General features: G+C 39.2%; 1 protein-coding gene across 1 annotated transcript; it reads right to left on the reverse strand.

Moving 5' to 3' along the window:
* Positions 1–1,976: 1,976 nt before the first annotated feature.
* tspan14 (tetraspanin 14) lies at positions 1,977–13,228 on the reverse strand. Its single transcript, XM_061911399.1, has 9 exons — positions 12,936–13,228; positions 9,136–9,216; positions 6,625–6,675; positions 6,417–6,563; positions 6,151–6,321; positions 5,953–6,078; positions 2,968–3,015; positions 2,769–2,882; positions 1,977–2,696 (listed from the first exon to the last, which is right to left on the reverse strand). The coding sequence occupies exons 2-9, from the start codon at positions 9,214–9,216 to the stop codon at positions 2,631–2,633; spliced, it is 804 nt and encodes a 267-aa protein (XP_061767383.1). The 5' UTR covers positions 12,936–13,228; the 3' UTR covers positions 1,977–2,630.
* Between the last annotated feature and the right edge of the window lie 822 nt (positions 13,229–14,050).

Here is a 14,050-nt window from a genome sequence, read left to right on the forward strand (position 1 = left end):
TTAAAATTGTTATAAGAACACCTTTGCAAAACATTTGATCCTTAACGTTAAAGAAAACAAAAAATAAAACCCTTGAAATAATGTTTTTCTTACTAACTATATTTCTTACTTTTATTTTTGACAGAAAAAAAATACATGTGATCGCATGATTTTTAAACTTCATAATGCAACAAATATATCATCCAAATCAAACCATTTTTGGTTCGTCAAAATAGAATTAAAAACTTTTTCGCCACGACTATAAGTAGAACCATTTTTATTTAAAATTGATGAGGTGGCGACTTGTCCTGGGTGTACCCCGACTTCTGCCCGAATGCAGCTGAGATAGGCTCCAGCGACCCTGAACGGGACAAGCGGTAGGAAATGGATGGATTGATGTTATAAGAACACATCTGCAAAACATTTAATCCTTAACATTAAAGAAAAAAAAATTAAAACAATAAAAAATAAAAACCTTGAAATAATGTTTTTCTTACTGACTGTATTCCTTTTTTCAATTTTTGACAGAAAAAAAGATACATGTACTCCATGTCATCGCATGATTTTTAAACTTCATTTGCAACAAATATATAATCTGAATCAAGCCATTTTTTGTTTTTTAAAATAAAAACTTTTTCGCCGCGACCATATATAGAACCATATTTATTTAAAATTGTTATAAGAACACCTCTGCAAAACATTTAATCCTTAACATTAAAGAAAACAAAAATAAAAATAAAACAAAAATAAAAGCCTTGAAATAATGTTTTCTTACTAACTGTATTCCTTATTTCTATTTTTGACAGAAAAAAATACATGTACTCCATGTCATCGCCTGATTTTTAAACTTCACAATGCAACAAATATAGCATGCAAATAAAACAATTTTTTGTTTGTTAAAATAGAAATAAAAACTTTTTCGCCGGGACTATAAATACAACCATATTTATTTGAAATTGTTATAAGAACACCTCTGCAAAACATTTAATCCTTAAAATTCAAGATAGCAAAAATAGAAATCCATTCATTTTCTACCACTTATGGAAATAATATTAAAAATAAAAACCTTGATATTTTTTTCTTACTAACTTTATACCTTATTTCTATTTTTGATAGAAAAAAAATACATGTACTCCATGTCATCGCATGATTTTTAAACTTCCAAACGCAACAAAAATATCATACAAATCAAACATTTTTTGTTTGTTAAAATAAAAATAAAAACTTTTTATCAGCTTGACTAATAATTTCAAATCCATTAAATTTTACACTAAAAAGGCAGGAAATTATTTTTTTTTTTTACAGCATTTTACTATGAATGGAAATAACAGTAACAATGTTCTTTGGCGATAAAATCCTGTCAACTGAGCCGCCCGTTTTTTATTGTAAATAATCTTGGTAGTGTTTTGCCATTTACAGTATAAACCGTAAAATGGGGCTATTTTACTGTTAAAAAAAATTGTCAGCTCAGTTGACAATATTTTACCATGAAAAAAGCAGTTTTCTATTTAGTCATCAAAAAATGTCTATTTTACAGTAAAATTCAGGCAACTGATCTGACAGAAGTACTGTTTTTTTATTTACAGTAATATGCTGTTAAAACTCTAATGAATTTTAAATTTTTTAACTGTAAAATCTACAAAAATGTTTTAATTTGTAGAAAATGTATATCAAAAAATAAACTAAACTAATATATATATAATAAAACCCATAAAAGTGATTATCAGACAATGGTACACTACCTGGGCTCTATCTAGTGGTACACCAAATAATCAATTAAATATTCAAACCAGTGTTACTGTTCGAACTGTGTATAATGTAACAGTGGCCAAAATATTAAATATACTTGTTAAATAAAACCTCTTTTTTTTAATAAATACTTTGGCCTACTACGCTACTGTATTTAAATGTTGGTCATTATGGTGGCACTTGGACAGACAAGTGTTTTTTGAGGTGGTTCTTGGTGAAACAAGTTGAAGAACCACAGCCATAGGACATTGTGTAATAATATCATTTTTATTGGCCCTCGGGGGTCAAACATAACTGCCATGTGGCCCCTCAATAAAAACTCTAACAAAAAGATTTGAAGTGCATCAATTAGCCTGAAAGAAAAAAAAGTGTGATACTGATAAAGCATGTTTCCTGGGGTCGACAGTCCAATTGTCCAAAGTGTTAATTTGCATTTTGGCTAACTTTCATATTTGTTGAAAAACATCAACACAAGGACTGCCTAGAAAAGAAGTTTAATAAGCAACCTGTGAGTATAAAATCTTTGCGTAATACTTTTTAATACTTGCACATTTGTTCAACGCTCAGTAACTAGAGAGTGGAAGTTAAGGAATCCAGTGTAAAAACTACAGAATGGGTTACATGACCTCTGCCACTTCCAGCCTGTCTTTAGAACTAAGAGACATCACTTGGTCACATGACTTTAGTCTGTGACGTAAACATTTTTGGAAGAAACAAAAAAAAAAAAGGTCCAAAAATACCAAGGCTTTATAAGTCTGCAGAGGAGAAGCGCTACGGCGCTAAGGCAACCTCGCTGCGGTAATCCGTCGCCGTAGCAACCGCATCCACGCCAAGCTGAGAGACCATTCCAGAGTGAGTCCCAGGAAGAAGATACGGCCGACGCCCTCGGCTCCCCGCCGGGCTCAGTATGAGATCCGCACCTTCTGGATGTCTGAGATGAGCGTCTTGGCCAAGTAGATGCCCACCATCTGAAGGGGAGGAGACACAGGTGGTAACGTACACGCCGCACGGAACCCCGCGACCTTCGAGTGGTCTGCAACCTGCAGCAGAGAGATGACGATGAAGATCGTGGCCACCGTGTACAGGTTCCCGGGTAACCAGTCCTCTAGCGCCGCCATGCAGCCTTTCACGTAGATGTGATCCGCCCAAGCGCTCTTGAAACGACACCACCACCACAGACACACATCAGTTTGCTTGTCGGCCCCACAGGGGACATAAACAGGAAGTGTGGCGCCTCACCTCAAGTCTTCGCACGCCGTAGCCGCACTGAGTGTTCACCACAGACTCCTGGGACACGTACAGACACACACAAGTGCACACGCGCGCACACATTAGCGAGGTCCAAATGAAAGTTAGGTGCATCAGCAGTTTTTTCATCGTTATTTTCGGAGTAGGGATTGACGGACTATCGGCGTGGATATTTGCCATTTTTTTGCCATTCCTCATTTTGTTTTTACGAAAGGTGGGACCAGTAGCGACATACCATACCAACTTTATTTACAAAGCCCTTTAAAAACAACCATTGTTGAAGAACAAAGGGCTGGACACCACAAAGAAATAGAGGCAAAGGACAGTTTAAAAAAATAACATTTAAAAGAGAAGTAAAATAAACATTGAAAAAGCAAATACAAATTACCCTAAGAACAATTTGTTGGATAAAAAGCAGTTAAACATTTAAAAACAGTTAAAAAAGTTAAAAGTCTAGCATTAAAAGATTACAGCTGCAATAAAACGCAGCTGCTAGACTTTTGACAAGAAAAGAAAAGTTTGATCATATTACACCAGGGGTGTCCAAAGTGCGGCCCGGGGGCCATTTGCGGCCCACAGCTAACGGTTTAGTGGCCTTCCACACATTCTGGAAATTTAATTGCAATATTTAAAATAAAAAAACACTAAACAAAAGTAGAATGAGGTGAAATCTAACGGGGAAAAGTTGCAATGTTTACACAAAGCTGCCATGCAGGCTGTTTGTTTTTCTTTATTTTGCTCTTATTGCCAATGCTAAAAAAAAAAATATATATATATTTATTTATTTATTTTTATTATAATGAATTATTGACCTATTTAAGGCTCCAATTACTTCAAATATTTCACTTTATAATGTTTTATGTGGAAAATATTATGTGCATATACTGTGTGGTTGCCATATAAAAACAGTGTTTTCTTTGACAAAAGAGCATAAAACCAACAAAATAATAGTTCAAACATAAAATCCACAGGGATATCTGAAGTTGATCTCGTAACTTAAGAGTTGAAAGTAAAACAAATAATAATAAAAATGTATCACTTTATGAGTAGGGGACCTTTTGGAACCCAAAGATATTTAGTGGGATTTTATTTATTTTTTCACTGTGATTACTCAGAAAATATAATACATTCAAATCAATGGTGTCCTACATTATTAATCTTTTTAGGGCTCGAATTACTTCAAATCAAACATTGCTTTCTAAATGTTTTGGGCCATGGGGGAATTACTGCATATTTCAGTTTTACTATAAAAAACAAAGTTGTCTTTGACTGAAAAGGCATAAATTTTTTTTTTTTTTTTTTTTACTTTATATCAACCTGAAGTTGATATAGAGATTTACTGTAAGCGTTACATTAAAAATTAAAATAATAATCTTACTTATTTTTAACATGTTAATGACGGAGACCCTCTACGGTCCCTGGGAGTCTTAAAGGTAAAAAAAAAAAAAATCCATATATTTTGTTATGGTTTGAAAATGAAAAATATCAAAACGGCCCCCCATGTTTTAATTTTTCTGTGTGTGGCCTTCAGTGGAAAAAGTTTGGACACCCCTGTATTACACCTATACTGGCTCACCTGCACTGGCTTCCTGTGCACTTAAGATGTGACTTTAAGGTTTTACTACTTAGGTATAAAATACAAGACGGTCTACCTACATTCTATCTTGCCGACCACTAAGAAGGCCCCTGTCTCCCCTGGTTTTAAGTCTCGTCTTGGGCACCACGAGCTGGAGCTGGCTCTCGGACCTCAGAGCGTGCGCAGGAGTGTAAAATTGGACAAGGTCCGAGATATAATGAGGGTGCCAGTCCATGTAAAGCTTTAAAAGCAAACAGCAAGGTTGTAAATCAATTCTAAAACGAACAGGGAGCCAGTGCAAACTCTCAAGAATTGGGGTTATATGCTGGCATTTCCTGGAACTGTTAAAAGTCCTGCTGCCGCGTTCTGGACTAACTGCAACCGGGAGAGAGCTTTTTGGCTAATGCCAGCATAAAGTGCACTGCAGTAGTCCAGGCCATTTGAAATAAAAGCACGCACCTAGTTGTTCAAAAAGGTTAAAAGATAAAATCGTTTTTACCTTTGCTAAAAGACGAAGATGATAAAAACACGATTTTAAAACATTATACAATCATTGGGTCTGGTTCAAATATAGAGATGAGTGTCTTTAATTTAATTTGACCTGCTGCTGTCTCTTGTCTCAAAGTGTTATGTGCTAAATGTTTACTTTACCATTATTGCCAAGTTTCTATTACCATTATTGCTAGGTTGTCTATTACCATTGTTGGTATATTCATTATTGATACAAATTATTGTTACAGTGTAATAATTATTGCTACCTGTGGTAATGCCACCATGATACAACATTTGTATCATAATCCTTGAACAAAGTAACAGTGAAACTCATGTGACTAATCACTGAATGGAGAACTGGCAGTGGGATTAAATAAATTATCTTCTTCACACTCCCTTTTAGGCAAAATTGGACAATCATGTATTACACACTATACATTACCTTTTGCACTATATTAATTTATATTATGTGTTGTCAACTTTGTACTTTTGTTTTGTTTATTATTATTATTTGTATGTTATTGCCAGAAATAAAAAAAATTAAAAAATTAAAGAAAATGAAATGAAAACGCCATTCACTTGTTTGTCAAGTTTAAAATCGCTGTCTATAGTGACGCTGAGGCTGGTGACTTTGGGACTTCTTAAACCTATTCAGGTTTAAGAATATATAACTTGAAATTTTGAGGACAAAAATTAATGTATTCCATTTTGGAATAAGGCTGTAACATAGCAAAATATGGAAAAAGTGAAGCAGACATACTGTGTACTATTCATTTTGAAATAACTTGAAGTATATTATCAAATACGAGTATCTGTTATCGTCCTATTTGAATACTGATAATCGGTACCGGTATTGGCTCTGAAAGCACCAGATGGGGGGGATCCTTAATCAAGAGGGTGCAACTCACTGCAGGGTCGGCAATGCAGCAGGAGAAGGGAACGCCGCATCTCTCTGTGCTGGGATTAGTTTTGTTGCAGCTGAAGTAGACGTTGAGGTTCCAGTCGTTGGGTTCCTGAGCGCCACAGCAGTGGTTCTGTCACACAAAACAAGCGCACCCAAGTTATCAGCGAGCCGCTGGCAAAGCGAAGCGGCGTCCGTGCATTACCATCCTCTGCAGTGAGTCGATGAGGTTCTGCAGGTCGATGTCGTCTCGGTACGCTCTGACGTTTGCCAGGAAGAAGTCGTTGAGCCACTCTCGCAGCTGACCCTGAAAAAGCACCGCCAGCACGGCGGCCACCAGCTCCAAGACGAAGATGAAGCCGATCACGCCGGAAAACTGGACACACACACACACACACAAACACACACACACACACAAATGTCAGGCGACGTCTGCGAGGAAGCGGACGAGGGCGCTTTTTTTGTACGCACAAACTTGAGTAGGCAGATGTTCTCCCTCAGAGCGCCTACGCAGCCCGCAAAGCCCAGGATGAAGGTGACCGCGCCCACCACCAGGACCAGCCAGACCGGGTCAAAGCCGTGCAGCCGGGTCACCTGAGTCAGATCCAGGAGGATTCCCTGAGACGGACAGAACCTGCTGTGAGATTTGGGAGTGCTGTGAAAGTGTCAATCACCGCACCTTTTCGCTCCACGCCCAAAAGCCGACGGCAATGAAGATCACTCCTGCTAGCTGCAACACACACACAAGGTCAGAGGTCACGCTGGGGTCACACTTTAAAAAAGTATTTGTCAATCTGCGCACACAGTAGAAGTGTACCGGAACATGTATTCGGTAGAAAACAGAAACTTTCCAAGTGAGAACCAGCACATGTTTAAAGGGGAACATTATCACAATTTCAGAAGGGTTAAAACCAATAAAAATCAGTTCCCAGTGGCTTATTTTATTGTTAGAAGTTTTTGTCAAAATTTTAACCATCATAAAACATCCCGAAAAAAGGCTTTAAAGTGCCTGATTTTCGCTATCTGTGAAGCCACCGTCCATTTTCCTTTGACGTCATCCAGTGATGCCAATACAAACAACATGGCGGATAGCACAGCAAGATATAGTGACATTAGCTCGGATTCAGACTCGGATTTCAGCGGCTTAAGCGATTCAACAGATTACGCATTTATTGAAACGGATGGTGGGAGTATGGAGACAGATAGCGAAAACGAAATTGAAGAAGAAGCTGAAGCTATTGAGCGAATAGCTATTGACGCTATTCGGCGATCGCCTTCTAACCAACGATTGAGTGTCGCAGGATATCCATACATCTCTGCCTTAGCATCGCCGGTAAAATGTGCAGACCAAACGATCGGGACTTTCGCATCTTGTGACACTGGAGCAACTTAAATCTGTCCATTGGTAAGTGTTTGTTTGGCATTAAATGTGGGTGGAGTAAATGGCTGGATGCAAATATAGCTACAAATGTACATACAGCTAGCCTAAATAGCATGTTAGCATCGATTAGCTGCCAGTCATGCCGTGACCAAATATGTCTGATTAGCACATAAATCAATAACATCAACAAAACTCACCTTTGTGATTCCGTTGACTTTATTGTTGGAAATGCATCTGCAGGATATCCATACATCTCTGTGCCATGTCTGCCTTAGCATCGCCAGTAAAATGTGCGGACCAAACGATCGGGACTTTCGCATCTTGGGACACTGGAGCAACTTAAATCCATCGATTGGTAAGTGTTTGTTTTGCATTAAATGTGGGTGGAGGGAAAGGCTGGATGCAAATATAGCTACAAATGTACATACAGCTAGCCTAAATAGCATGTTAGCATCGATTAGCATGCTGTGCTAATCGATGCACACTCCACGTAAGTCAACTTGAATCCGTCCCTGATCGTGTTGTTACACCCTCCGACAACATACCGACGAGGCATGATGTCTCCAAGGTACGGAAAACAGTCTAAAAAATGGAAAATAACAGAGCTGATTTGACTTGGTGTTTGTAATGGGTTTGAGAAAATGGCGGATTGACTACCTATGTGATGTCACGTTGTGACGTCATCGCTCCGAGTGCGAATAATAGAAAGGCGTTTAATTCGCCAAAATTCACCCATTTAGAGTTCGGAAATCGGTTAAAAAAATATATGGTCTTTTTTCTGTAACATAGGTCTGGTGATAATGTTCCCCTTTAAGTAAACGAGTCAATTGGTGTTTTTATTATGAAAGCTTTTTTGACACAAAATTTACCGTAAATTACAGACTATAAAACGTTACTCCGCCCCTCCCCCATATTCCCAGATGCTATTGTCTTACAGTAGAAGGCAAAGCTAGCTACACAACTCGAGCTGACATTGCTAACGTATCATTCACACATTTCTAACGTACTGTTATTACTTACTGTTTCCGGAAGATTGGATGCTATTGTCTTACAGTAGAAGGCTAAGCCAGCTACGCAACAACTCGAACTGACATTTCTGACGTACTTTTACTACTTACTGTTTCATTGTCTACTCCGTTGCCATAAATAGTAATCACCGACTCTACCATTTAAAGTAGTTTTTTGAAAAATCCACCTTTTTATTGCCAGAAGACGGTGATGCCATTGTCTTACAGTAGAAGGCTAAGCTAGCAACGCAACAACTCAAGCTGACATTGCTTACGTATCAGTCACACATTTCTAACGTTCTGTTATTACTTACTGCTGTCATTAATAAGTCACAAACAACGTCATTAAAGTAGTTTTTCAAATAATCCATCATTTTTGCCAGAAGACATTGATGCTACTGTCTTACAGTAGAAGCAGACTGGATTACAGTTAATTGAAATACCATAACACTGGATATTGTTTAGATAAGTTACATTTAAGAACTTGCACACAACAGGCTGCCAGAAAGTGGCTTGAAGATTGGTCTTTACAGCAAAATCTATGCACAATCTTGAAAAAAAAAAAACATAAATACATGTTAAGTAGAAAAAAAGGAAGTGTTTTAAAAATAGAAACGAATCATGATATGACCCCTTTAACAAGCAACTATCAATGCTGGAAAGTCATGTGTGTAATTCGCAGTGATTTGTCTCACTTCCTGCCTCCTAAACCACACAGGATGTTGTGACAACACGTCTGTTAGGCAACCACCTCTGATAGCACACCTAAAGAAGCTTGTTAAAAAATTTAAAAAAAACTTACCCAAAAGATGATATTGTAACTGAACATAAGGTATTTGTAGCAGCAGCTGACTTCCGCATTGTCATAGCGGTAGTAATACATCTGTAACGAACAAACATACAACACAATGATACGTTATCATTCCTAAAAATAGTGTATGTCAACAGTTAAAATGTATTGGAGATTGAAATGATTAAACAAATTTTGTTGTATGTGTGAGAAGTTGTTAAAAATGTACAACTTTTTTTTGTGAATATTTACAGGACTATCTCGGAAAATTAGAATGTTGTGATAAAGCCCTTTATTTTCCGTAACGCAACTAAAAAGATGAAAATGTCATACATAATGGATTAATTTATCAACTGAAATATTGCAAGCCTTGCATTATTTTAATATTGCTGATTATGGCATGCAGCTTAAGAAAACTCAAAAATCCTATCTCAAAAAATTTGCATATTTCTTCAGGCCGGGTAAAAAAGAAGATTTATAACAGCAAAACAAAATCAAACATTTTAAAATGTCAATTAATGCACTCGGTACTTGGTTGGGAATCCTTTTGCACGGATTACTGTCTCAATGTGGTGTGGCATGGAGGCAATCAGCCCGTGGCATTGCTGAGGTGCTATGGATGCCCAGGATGCTTCAATAGCGGTCTTTAGCTCATTTGCATCATTGGGTCTGGTGTCTTTCAGCTTCTTCTTCACAATACCCCACAAATTCTATATGGGGTTCAGGTCAGGGGAGTTGGCAGGCCAATCGAGGACAGTAATGCCATGGTCAGTACACCAGTTACTAGTGGTTTTTTTGGCACTGTGGGCAGGTGCCAGATCATGCTGGAAAATGAAATAATCTCCATAGAGCTTTTCAACAGATACAGCTACAATAGTATTCCCATGGTCAAGCCACTCCTGAACTCAAGACAACGGAAGAAGCGTCTGACTTGGGCTATGGAAAAGAAACACTGGACAGTTGCATAGTGGTCCAGAGTCCTGTTTTCAGACGAATGCAAGTTTTGTATTTCATTTTGAAGTCAAGGCGCTAGGGTCTGGAGGAAGGCTGGAGAGGAGCAAAATCCAAGTTGCTTGAAATCCAGTCTGAAGTTCCCACAGTCAGCTATGGTTTGGGGAGCCATGTCAACTGATGGTGTTGGTCCACTGTGTTTCATCAAGTCCAGAGTCAATGCAGCTGTGTACCAAGAGATTTTACAGCACTACATGCTTCCAACTGATACAGCTACAATAGCCGTATTCCCATGGTCAAGCCACTCCTGAATTCAAGACATCGGAAGAGGCGTCTGACTTGGGCTATGGAAAAAAAAATACTGGACAGTTGCAGATTGGTCCAAAGTCCTGTTTCCACTTACTCAGTGGCCTAGTGGTTAGAGTGTCTGCCCTGAGATCGGTAGGTTGTGAGTTCAAATCCCGGCCGAGTCACACCAAACACTATAAAAATGGAACTCATTCCTTTCCTGCTTGGCACTCAGCATCAAGGGTTGGAATTGGGGGTTAAATAACCAAAAATTATTCCCGGGCATGGCACCGCTGCTGCCCTCTGCTCCCCTCACCTCCCAGGGGGGTGATCAAGGGTGATGGGTCAAATGCAGAGAATAATTTCGCCACACCAAGAGTGTGTGTCACAATCATTAGTACTTTAACTTTAACTTTCAGATGAAAGCAAGTTTTGTATTTAATTTGGAAGTCAAGGCGCTAGAGTCTGGAGGAAGGCTTGAGAGGAGCAAAATCCAAGTTGCTTGAAATCCAGTGTGAAGTTCCCACAGTCAGCAATGGTTTGCGGAGCCATGTCAGCTGATGGTGTTGGTCCACTGTGTTTCATCAAGTCTAGAGTCAATGCAGCTCTGTACCAAGAGATTTTACAGCACTATATGATTCCATCTGTTGAAAAGCTCTATGGAGATGATTTCATTTCCCAGCATGATCTGGCACTTGCCCACAGTGCCAAAACCACCAGTAACTGGTGTACTGACCATGGCAATACTGTCCTCGATTGGCCTGCCAACTCCCCTGACCTGAACCCCATAGAGCAGGGGTAGGGAACGTATGGCTTTCAAGCCAGATGTGTCTCTTTTGATAACTGCATCTGGCTCACAGATAAATCTTAGCCGACATTGCTTAATAAACGATAAGTAATGAATAATTCCTCTGGTAATCACATTGTTAAAAATAACATTCAAAATATAAAACGTTCCCATGCATTTCAAGAAGTTGCATTAATGGTAAGAAGTATGTCATTTATTATTGGTTAGCTTCAAAATAACAATGTTGTTAAAAATCCTGAGAGACTTATTACTCTCTAAAAATGTTGGTCTTACTTAAAAATGCACGCATTTAGTTGTATTCAGTGTTTAAAAAATATTAGATGGCTCTCACGAAAATAAATAAAAAAATATTTGGCTTTCATGATGCTCTCAGCCAAAAAGGTTCCCGACCCCTGCCATAGGGAATTTGTGGGGTATTGTGAAGAAGAAGCTGTAAGACACCAGACCCAATAATGCAAATGAGCTAAAGGCCGCTATTGAAGCATCCTGGGCATCCATAACACCTCAGCAATGCCACGGGCTGATTGCCTCCAAAAGGATTCCCAACCAAGTACCGAGTACATTAATTGACATTTCCAAATGTTAGATTTTGTTTTTCTGTTATAAATCTTTTTTTTTACTGGGTCTGAGGAAATATTCAAGTGGAAGAGTTCAAGTACCTAGGAGTCTTGCTCACGAGAGGGGGAAGAGTGGATCGTGAGATCGACAGGCGAATCGGTGCGGCGTCTTCAGTAATGCGGACGTTGTACCGATCCGTTGTTATGAAGAAGGAGCTGAGACGGAAGGTAAAGCTCTCAATTTACCGGTCGATCTACGTTCCCACCCTCACCTATGGTCATGAGCTTTGGGTCATGACCGAAAGGATAAGATCACGAGTACAAGCGGCCGAAATGAGTTTCCTCTGCCGTGTGACGGGGCTCTCCCTTAGAAATAGGGGGAGAAGCTCTATCATCCGGGAGGAACTCAAAGTAAAGCCGCTGCTCCTCCACATCTAGAGGAGTCAGATGAGGTGGTTCGGGCATCTGGTCAGGATTCCACCCTAAACACCTCCCGGGCACGTCCAACCAGTAGGAGGCCACGGGGAAGACCCAGGACACGTTGGGAAGACTATGTCTCCCAGCTGGCCTGGGAACGCTTCGTGATCCCCCGGGAAGAGCTAGACAAAAAGGCTAAGAGGGAAGTCTGGGCTTCCCTGCTTAGGCTGCTGCTCCCGCGACCCGACCTCGGATAAGCGGAGGAAGATCGATGGATGGATGGGTTTTTGAGTTTTCTTAAGCTGCATGCCATAATCAGCAATATTAAAATAATAACAGGCTTGCAATATTTCAGTAGATGTGTAATGAATCCAGAATGTATGACATTCTCATGTTTTTAGTTGCATTACAGAAAATAAAGGAATTTTATCACAATATTCTAATTTTCTGAGACAGTGCTTTTCTCTATTGACTCAACGCGCTTTACATAGTGGGTGGCACTGGGAGCAGGTGGGTGAAGTGTCTCGCCCCAAGGACACAGCAGCAGCGGCTCGGATGGCAGGAGCGGGGATCGAACCCAGAACCCTCAAGTTTCTGGCACGGCCGCCCTACCAACCGAGCTGTGCCATGTCCTCATCTCACCGGAAACCGCTAGCATTGGACAAGCTAGCTAGCCAGCATCCCCGAATGAACGACAAAAACAATAACATTTCGTCACTTGTCAAACAAAGCCTTCATTCTATCCGTTTAAAGAAAATTATGTTTTAAACTAAAACAAGATGCGAGTTTACCTCGTCACGTCAAAATGGCGGATGAAGTCTTTTTCGAAGTCCTTAATTACGACTCAAAAGTTGAAGAAAAGGCAGTCACAAAAAAACGTGTAAGTGTGTAAAGTTTGAGTTAAATCATGAAGATCTCTCACAAGGACTATTGTGTCATCACGAAAATGAAGGATTAAGCCGGCCAGGTTAAATAAAAAAGGTGTAAATGTCAACAAAATACATAGACAAAAGCAAAAGTTGTTGATAGGAACGCTACTTTTGTCTCCCTTCGCTTGGTGGTTTGTGGTGGCCAGCAAAGTGCTCTAAGTGAACTACCGCCTCCTGGCGGATGGGAGTGCGAGACACGTTTCTGTATGTTTCTTTTTTTGTTGTTTTTTAGTTTTATTAACTTTTATTTATAATATGCCACATTTACATACAGGAAAGTAAATAATAATAACCAAAACAAGTACAGAAACAGTACAAAACAGGGCCAGGAGGTTGTAAACTCAGTAAAGTAACTAAAATAGAATGCAAGATACAAACCCCGTTTCCATATGAGTTGGGAAATTGTGTTAGACGTAAATATAAACGGAATACAATGATTTGCACATCCTTTTCAACCCATATTCAATTGAATGCACTACAAAGACAAGATATTTGATGTTCAAACTCATAAACTTTTTAAATTTTTTTGCAAATGATAATTAACTTAGAATTTCATGGCTGCAACATCAATCAATCAATCAATGTTTACTTATATAGCCCTAAATCACTAGTGTCTCTAAGGGCTGCACAAACCACAACACAAACCACTACGACATCCTCGGTAGGCCCACATAAAGGGCAAGGAAAACTCACACTCATTGGGACGTCGGTGACAATGATGACTATGAGAACCTTGGCGAGGACCACATATGTGGGCAACCCCTCCCCGCCCCCTCTAGGGGACCGAAAGAAATGGATGTTGAGCAAGTCTAACATGAAACATGTGACAAAGTAGTTGGGAAAGGGCATGTTCACCACTGTGTTACATCACCTTTTCTTTAAACAACACCCAATAAACGTTTGGGAACTGAGGAAACTAATTGTTGAAGCTTTGAAAGTGGAATTCTTTCCCATTCTTGTTTTATGTAGAGCTTCAG

This window comes from Nerophis ophidion, linkage group LG09 (assembly GCF_033978795.1).
Source record: "Nerophis ophidion isolate RoL-2023_Sa linkage group LG09, RoL_Noph_v1.0, whole genome shotgun sequence".
In the NCBI taxonomy this organism is placed as follows: domain Eukaryota; kingdom Metazoa; phylum Chordata; class Actinopteri; order Syngnathiformes; family Syngnathidae; genus Nerophis; species Nerophis ophidion.